General features: G+C 44.9%; 1 protein-coding gene across 2 annotated transcripts; it reads left to right on the top strand.

Moving 5' to 3' along the window:
• The first annotated feature begins 2,075 nt into the window (after positions 1–2,075).
• Positions 2,076–8,724, top strand: LOC115081695 (zinc finger protein 850-like). 2 transcript variants are annotated; one of them, XM_029586111.1, is made up of 2 exons: positions 2,076–3,388; positions 3,607–8,724. In XM_029586111.1, the coding sequence occupies exon 2, from the start codon at positions 4,175–4,177 to the stop codon at positions 7,088–7,090; it is 2,916 nt and encodes a 971-aa protein (XP_029441971.1). In that variant the 5' UTR covers positions 2,076–3,388; positions 3,607–4,174; the 3' UTR covers positions 7,091–8,724. The 2 variants fall into 2 exon arrangements, with proteins under 2 accessions (XP_029441971.1, XP_029441970.1); XM_029586110.1 differs by having other exon boundaries at positions 3,604–8,724.
• The last annotated feature ends 365 nt before the right edge of the window (positions 8,725–9,089 follow it).

Here is a 9,089-nt window from a genome sequence, read left to right as displayed (position 1 = left end):
ACTCAAACACACTAAATAATATTCCCAAATAGTTAACTTTGCCCCAATACTTTTAAAAAAGACCTTGTCCCAAGCAAAAACTTACTGATTCCTTTCAGCCACCAGCAAGGTGATCCTCTCCTCTCAGTGCTCCCACCAGCAAGGTGATCCTCTCCTCTCAGTGCTCCCACCAGCAAGGTGATCCTCTCCTCTCAGTGCTCCCATATTCTTATGTTCTTATGTTCCCCCAGAGTTGTGTTCCTGGTCTGTGTTAAGCAGGCGCGTGTCACCACGGCACAGCAGGCCGCCATCTGTAAAGACATAGCAGAGACGTCAAAGGACTGTTTGAGGATGGATTCCAGACGTCTGTCTTGAGCATCCTTGAGTGCTGCTCCTCCCTCCACCGGGATAGTAGTGCGCTTCGAGAGCGCGCAGACCATGGCATCCACTTTCGGACATGCCAGGAGATCTTTGGCGGCAGGGTCCAGAGGGTACATGGCTGCCAGAGCCCAGCCCCCTTTGAACGTGGTTTCTGGGGCCTCCCATTCCAGGTCAGTTAGTTGCTGGATGGCTTGTACTAGTGGGAAATGGCGGGAGGTCTGACGAAGTCCCTTCAAAAGTGGGTTCGTCTTAGGTTCCCCCGAGGCACTTGCGCCCGGGATAGCGAGCTCTTTTAAGTTATGTGTGACCAGGTCTGGAAGCTCATCCTTGGAGAAGAAGCGTCTCATGGTTCGATGGGGCTCTGTCCCCGGAGGGAGTTCCCCTTCCTCCAGGGGTTCTGACTCCTCATCTGAGATGTCCGTGTCCCCGAAGGTGGGGCTTCTGGGCGGTGGGATCACTTCCCTGGGCATAGAGGGTCCTGGCATGTTGAGGGTCCTCTGGTGGGGCCTGTGACCGCACTGTAGGAGGCCCCGGTTGCATGTGGACGAAGGTATGCAGACCTTTGAAGAATTCCACCCAGGAGATGCTCGGTCCGGCGTACCGCTCGAGAGGCTGGGGTCCGGTACCGGCTGGGGAGGGCCATGAGTTGGGTCCCCTAAGGCCTCTTCGCACTGTATACACAGGGCCGTGGCCTCCTCATGCTGTGCGGCTCTAATGTGGCGTGCGGGGCAAAGGCCCTGAGCTTTGAGCTTATTTTCAGGTGGTGCCATGGCTTGTGCGCATACAATACAGTTGTGCGCTCCGGTGTGTGTTGAAGTTGCGTGCGTAGGTTTGGTGCGCGTGTGCAGAGCAATGTGTGCGCTGTTGTGCACATGGGTCAAAATTATGCACCCGGCACAGTCAGCGCGTGGTTATGCGCTTCGCTTATGTGCACAGGTTATTTGTGTGCTCGGCTCGCCTCTGGGCGGACAGGGCGGTGAACAGGGCCAAAATGGTGTCTGCTATCACGTGGACAATATAGCGACCACCTCAGAGGGTCTCCACGTGGGAGGACCCTCGGATCTGACCGGGGTCTAGCCCTGCTAGGGCCGATCAACCCGGTGGCACTGGTCCCGGCTGGCGACCTGTGTGTCTCCTCGAGCTTCGGAGACTGGAGACTTTTAAATAGATTTCTACCTTACCTTGTCTCGGCGCTTCACGGTTTAATTCCGGGCGGTCTCCGGCTGCAGGGGGAGAGGGAAATACCTTCACCGCCGCGCTCGAGGTTGCACCCGCTGCCTCTCAGCTTCACCTGATGTCGGGGGCTAGGTCCCTGCCAAGGGTCGGCCGCGGACTGAGGCTTAACTCCGAGGGATCGTGGAAATCACCTCGGGAATCTCTACTAGGGGAGTGACCCAATGGGTGTCACCGCAGGAGAGTGGAGCTCATCTGTAGAGGTAAGATTTCTTCTTAATTTGGATTTCTTTGGTAAAATTTACTCTAACGCTGCGCTAGCGTGCATAGAGTCCCTAACTGCTATGGAGACGGAAAATACTGAAGAGCTGCACTTCCTGCAGGGGTATATGTACTAGGGGCTGACGTCAGACTGAAATCTGATCCGTCTCCAACTGCTATCAGGAGTGCACTATACCCATTGGTCCTGAGTCCATCTGTCTACACTAAGGAAAACGAAATTATCAGGTAAGTAATTTCTCCAATTTATTTAGATTTATATTCTGCTTTTCACACTTTTTTTCAGCACTTCAAAGTGGATTACATTTGCTACTGGTATCTTGGGCAGAGTAATAGTTTCTTTCTCTGTTGGAGATTTGCCTAGCAGTGACGTTGTCTTGGTTATATCCCTTCTCCAGGCATTAGTGTATGGTTGTTGGGGTTCGAGAAGTTGCATCTTTTGCCAGAGCAGCCTCCTCCCTTACGAGGAAGTAGCTTTGGTACATCCCACTTGTGTGGACTGGACTGCCTGGATGAAGAGGAAGGTGAAATTACTACTTACCTGATAATTTCCTTTCCTCTCTGAGAGGCAGGCCAATCCACAATCCTACCATGAGCTGCCTGTACTGATTTTTTCTATTTGTCCTTTCTCAGGGACATTATTGGAGGTAGAATTCGTAGGCCGATGCAGATCTTCAGGTCGTCTAAGGGCCTTGTAAGTGTTTGCCTTCTTTGTCTGTTATGGCTTCTGCATTTCCTTCTCATCTGAGTCCAGTGCTTTGCTCACTGGAAAAAAAAAAAGTGAATGATAGGGGGAGGAAGTGTTTTTAACTCCGGACTTACAGTTCTAGTGTTAATTAGTTGTCACAGTTGACTTTTGCAGAATACTGGCACGCTGATGTCAGTACAGGGCTATATGAGGGTGACATCAGCGAGTCTGTTGGTTTCTGTCTCCATCTGCTGGTAGATGTGCATAACCCACTTATGTGGACTGGCTTGCCTGTCCTAGAGGAAAGAAAATTATCAGCTGAGTAGTAATTTCACCTGCCTGGGTTTTTGAATCCTGGATGTCTGACTTCTGTGTGGGAGTAATGGGGGTGGATATACAGGACCCTGCAAAGTTGGGGAAATTGGGTGTCTCAGAGTTACAGGTCTTGTTCTATCAGATCCCACTGTAACCCATTTATTCCAGGGTTTCTGTATCCTCTGAGAGAGCTGGGAGAGGCAATCTGGATGTACAGCAGATTATGTATTGGTCTGCCTCACTCGATCCTGCGAGCCTTGCAAACGCTGCAAACTTCCATGACCCATTTAGTTATAAGAAGCTTTCCTTGGGATCATGTGACTCTGCTGCTGCGTGAATTACTTTGGTTGGTGCTCTAGTAGTGGATTAAATTTTAACTCTTGTTTTTAGATCTCTGAAGTTTAATGGTCCATGTTTATTTTAGTTTGTTATTATAATGTTTAGTTTGGCAGATGCGCTATAAGCAGATACGCCCAGAGGAACCAGACCTACAGGAATCCTGAAGGAGGGACCTGTGTGATCTCCAAAGTTCCTGTATTGCATCAGCTTTATTTCTGTATCCTACACAGTATGGTAAAGAGAACCCATTGATTTTCTTAACTTCTCTGAATATTTCTATAGAGACATCATAGAGAGGTTTTCATAGGCATCACATAAAGTTTCTGCTACGTCACAGAATTCTTTAATATGCATTCATGTGATCCTTCTAAACATCTCATCTCAGATTATTGGTAGCTTTCCATGCCATTGTCACTTACACATGATTAATGCCTTCTTTTTATATCCAGCAGACAATGAGGTCATACAGAAAGAGAAGAAGGAGAATCGAGAAGAACACCCTATAGTATTAGCACTTACACCAAGACAATCAGGAAATGTCTGTAAGAATCTTGCCCAGAGGACTGAGGGGGGAGACATTAGCCAAAGACAGCAGGAATCTGAGAAGAAGGAGCAAGACTCTGCAGGAGAGTCACCGGATGGAGACACTGCTTGTGAGAGAAGTCACAGGGAGTTCACAGACATCCCTGAGCACCAGGGACACCGGAGAAGAGAGAATCCCTTCCAGAGTAATAACAGTAATCAAATGAGTTTTGAATACTGCATGAGAAATCTGAGAGCAGAGAGACCTTTCCAGAGTAATAACAGTGATCAAATGACTTCTGACCTTCAGCAGAAAGAGGAGGAAGGGAAGAAATCCTTTCACTGTGACACCTGTGGGAAGAATTTTAATAGAAAAGGGCATTTTGTGTTGCACCAGAGAAATCACCCAGGAGAGAGACCTTTTCCATGCAAACAGAAGTTAACCCTGAAATTACACCAGAGAATCCACACTGAAGGGAGCACTTTCACTTGTATCGAATGCAAGAAAACCTTTCTTGCAGGGAATCCTTAGTAATACACCAAAGCACGCACACAGGTAAGAGACCCTCTCATTGCCCTCAAGATGGGGAATCTTACAGTTCTGAGTTCTCTTTATTACATCAGAAAATGGAGACCGAAGAGAGAACATTTTCATGTTCTGAAAGTGGAGAAAACATCATTCAAGTGCAAGACCTAATAATAAACCAAGAAATACAGAGAGAATTATTATTCATTAGTACTGATGGTGACAGAAACTTCAATCAAAAAGGAAACTTCACAAGACAACACAAATTCCAACCAGGAGAGAGAGCATTTTCAAATAATGAATGCAATAAAGGTTTATGTGAAGAGGAGGTTATTACAGGAGACACAAAAAAGCTTACTGGTGAGAGACTGTTATCATGTATTCAGTCTGAAAAAAGCTTCTGTGGGAAGGCAGTTGACTCAGCACAGAAGAAAATCCCCAAAGTAGAAAGTCCATTTATATGCACTGAGTGTGATAAAAGCTTCAGTCAGAAATGCGAACTTATATTCCACCAGAGCATCTACACTGGAGAAAAACCATCTAACTGTAGTGAATGTGATAAGAGCTTCAGTGTCAAGGCATCTCTTACATTGCATCAGAGAGTCCATACTGGAGAAAAACGATTTAAATGTACTGAATGTAGTAAAGGCTTCTTTCAGAAGGTACATCTTATAGTGCATCAGAGAACCCATACTGGAAAAAAACCATTTAACTGTACTGAATGTGGTAAAAGCTTCAATAGGAAGGACAGTTTTCAAACGCATCAGAGAGTCCATACTGGAGAAAAACCATTTCAATGTACTGAATGCGGTAAAAGCTTCAGTGGGAAGGCATGTCTCAGACGGCATCAGAAAATCCATACTGGAGAAAAACCATTTAAATGTACTGAATGTGGTAAAAGCTTATTTGAGAAGGATTTTATATTGCATCAGAAATTCCATACTGGGGAAAAACCATTTAAATGTACTGAATGTGGTAAAAGCTTCAATAGGAAGGACAGTTTTCAAACGATTCAGAGAGTCCATACTGGAGAAAAACCATTTCAATGTAGTGAATGCGGTAAAAGCTTCAGGGGGAAGGCATGTCTCAGACGGCATCAGAAAATCCATACTGGAGAAAAACCATTTAAATGTACTGAATGTGGTAAAAGCTTCTCTCGGAAGGTGCATTTCATGTTGCATCAGAGAAGGCATACTGGAGAAAAGCCATTTAACTGTACTGAATGTGGTAAAAGCTTCAGCATCAAGGCGTGTCTCATATGCCACCAGAAAATCCATACTGGAGAAAAACCATTTAACTGTACTGAATGTGGTAAAAGCTTCAGCATCAAGGCGTGTCTCATACGCCACCAGAAAATCCATACTGGAGAAAAACCATTTAACTGTACTGAATGTGGTAAAAGCTTCAGTGAGAAGGCGTGTCTCAGACGGCATCAGAAAATCCATACTGGAGGAAAACCATTTAAATGTACTGAATGTGGTAAAAGCTTATTTGAGAAGGATTTTATATTGCATCAGAGAATCCATACTGGAGAAAAACCATTTAAATGTACTGAATGTGGTGAAAGCTTCAATAGGAAGGACAGTTTTAAAACGCATCAGAGAGTCCATACTGGAGAAAAACCATTTCAATGTACTGAATGCGGTAAAAGCTTCAGTGGGAAGTCATGTCTCAGCCGGCATCAGAAAATCCATACTGGAGAAAAACCATTTAAATGTACTGAATGTGATAAAAGCTTCTCTCGCAAGGTGCATTTCATGTTGCATCAGAGAAGCCATACTGGAGAAAAACCATTTAAATGTACTGAATGTGGTAAAAGCTTCAGTAACAAGACGTGTCTCAGAGGGCATCAGAAAATCCATACTGGAGAAAAACCATTTCAATGTACTGAATGTGGTAAAAGCTTCAGTAACAAGACGTGTCTCAGAGGGCATCAGAGAATCCATACTGGAGAAAAACCATTTCAATGTACTGAATGTGGTAAAAGCTTCAGTAACAAGACGTGTCTCAGAGGCCACCAGAAAATCCATACTGGAGAAAAACCATTTAACTGTACTGAATGTGGTAAAAGCTTCAGCATCAAGGCGTGTCTGATACGCCACCAGAAAATCCATACTGGAGAAAAACCATTTAACTGTACTGAATGTGGTAAAAGCTTCAGTGAGAAGGCGTGGCTCAGACGGCATCAGAAAATCCATACTGGAGGAAAACCATTTAAATGTACTGAATGTGGTAAAAGCTTATTTGAGAAGGATTTTATATTGCATCAGAGAATCCATACTGGAGAAAAACCATTTAAATGTACTGAATGTGGTGAAAGCTTCAATAGGAAGGACAGTTTTAAAACGCATCAGAGAGTCCATACTGGAGAAAAACCATTTCAATGTACTGAATGCGGTAAAAGCTTCAGTGGGAAGGCATGTCTCAGACGGCATCAGAAAATCCATACCGGAGAAAAACCATTTCAATGTACTGAATGCGGTAAAAGCTTCAGTGGGAAGGCATGTCTCAGACGGCATCAGAAAATCCATACCAGAGAAAAACCATTTAAATGTACTGAATGTGGTAAAAGCTTCTGTCGTAAGGACAATTTTAAATTGCATCAGAAAATCCATACTGGAGAAAAAACATTTAAATGTACTGAATGTGGTAAAAGCTTCAGTCAGAAGGCATCTCTTACATTGCATCAGAAAATCCATACTGGAGAAAAAACATTTAAATGTACTGAATGTGGTAAAAGCTTCAGTCAGAAGGCATCTCTTACATTGCATCAGAGAGTCCATACTGGAGAAAAACCATTTAAATGTACTGAATGTGGCAAAATCTTTAGTCAGAAGATACATGTCATGCAACATCAGAAAATTCATACTGGAGGAAAACCAAGTTAATGTACTGTGTCTGGTAAAACCTTCAGTAGAAAGGAAGACCTTGCAAGCCACCAGAAAAGTTGCACAGGAGTCAAATTCAGTTCACATGCTTTCATATAGTTTTGGAATAGAAGAGTGGCCTAATAAAGATATTAAAATGCTGGATGCAAGAACAATAAAACTTCTCCATTTCCATCAAGTAAGCTATAAGAATCAGGGAGGTTGATATTCAGATGCCAGAAAGCTGGATAAGTAGGACTTATCCTTCTATCTCACTGCTGCTGAATATCCAGTTATGTTCAATGGCTGAGAAAGCTGTGGGTGGGCAGTGGGTGGATCAGAGTGGTGCTACTTAGCTGGAAAAGTTATTCAGCCAAGTAGCGATTTTGGCAACATGGGTGTTTTGCATGATTTGTAGTTTATTTTTTGTGCCCTGTGACAGTTTTCCCCAGAGAGCTCATTCCCTGTGTGCTGGCTTGCAGGTAGTGTTTGACCGCTGCACTGTAGTTCAAGCAGAGGCTTTGGATGCTGCCCTGACTGAAGGAGGCTCTGATCAGCAATCACATCCCAGCAGCCCTGGGTACATGTAACACTGGAACACCCTGCCGTGCCATTGGCCAGAAAGCTCACTGTTTATACTGTGTTTCCTGATTGGCCCTGGAGACAGAGAACTCGCGCTGAGGGTTCTGACAGGGAAGCCAACCTGCCTTATTTATTTTTCAATTTGCGGCTTCCTTATTATTGGGCGTTTTTTCTGTCAATTGTGGGTTTTTTGGACTTGGTGGGTGGGACTTGAGCCCAGCTGTTCCTGTGATTGGCTGCTGCTGCCGATGAGACTTGTTCATGTCAGAGGAGCACGTGGGCAGGCACTGATGGCAAGCAACAGCGTTGAGGAAGATTTTATGCAGCAGGGCAGGCTTGAAGGCTGAAGGGAGGGAAGCTCTCAACTGGCAACAACACAAAGAAGAGGGACCTGGAGGGGGAGGAAGGAGTGTGCTGCAGGGGGAAGGAGAGAATAAGTGTGTGGGAGCCAGACATGTGCTGGGGGGGAGGAGAATGAGTGGTGGGGATCAGTGGGAGGGGCTGTTTTTATTTTCCCCTTTGAAGGAGCTGCAGAGCTCAGTGGCTGAGACAGGAGTGGGGGGTGCACCCCTCAGCCATACAACTGGCCTGCATGGGAGGGTGGCTGGATAGAAGCCGTTACAGAAGAAGGAAGTGTGAGTTTGAAGCTTTTACTTCTAGCACATTCTGGGGCCGAGCACACTGAATAACCCTCAGTTGGACGCAGGTTAAATAGGCGCTAATCCATGCAAATGCAATTATCGCCGTCGGTGTTCATAATTGGCAGAACGCCGGTAACCCTAGCGCCTCCTTGCTAACGCAACCCCCTAATTATAATATAGCATGGAGCCTCCCTTGCAAGCGCAATGCTATATTGTCATTTTTTTTTAATTCTGCTTTTTTTTTTTTGTTTTGCATCAGCCCCTCTGTCTGGGACAATCTGTGTAATGTCAGGTAATCCACAACAATTTGATGGACATTTTAGGGGGTTAAATATTATTGCAAGCCACTGTGTTTCCTCCATTACAATCACAAAATTATTTTAAGTGTTTTCTGTGTATAAATACCTTCTAATAAAAGCAGTTTTAATCTCAGGTGTTTTGGGCTTGTTCTTTCATGAAAACCTGGCTCCCCTGGTTCTGGAGCTCGCCAGTCTGGGCAGGGAGTGCAGAGGAGCAGACCTCTGCGTTGAGGCCTTGTTCAGCTCCTGTGCTCAGCCTTTTCCTGACCTCCCCAGGCACTGGTAACATAGTGAAAAGCATTTAGTTAGTTTCTACTCTTTAATCCTTGTTGTTTTCCTTGTTTCTGTTTGCAGCTTAAAACTTATCTGTTCACTGTTCATCCTTTTTCTTAATAAACCTATTAGTTTGTTAGCTCTGCCTGCATGGCCTGACTATCGCTCCTGGTGTTGTGTATATTCAGTCTCTGATTGTATTTTTAGGAACTGTGTGACCCGTGT

Source organism: Rhinatrema bivittatum, unplaced genomic scaffold (assembly GCF_901001135.1).
Source record: "Rhinatrema bivittatum unplaced genomic scaffold, aRhiBiv1.1, whole genome shotgun sequence".
In the NCBI taxonomy this organism is placed as follows: Eukaryota; Metazoa; Chordata; class Amphibia; order Gymnophiona; family Rhinatrematidae; genus Rhinatrema; species Rhinatrema bivittatum.
The sequence above is the reverse complement of the archived record's forward strand: the minus strand, read 5'-3'. Positions and strand labels throughout refer to the sequence as shown.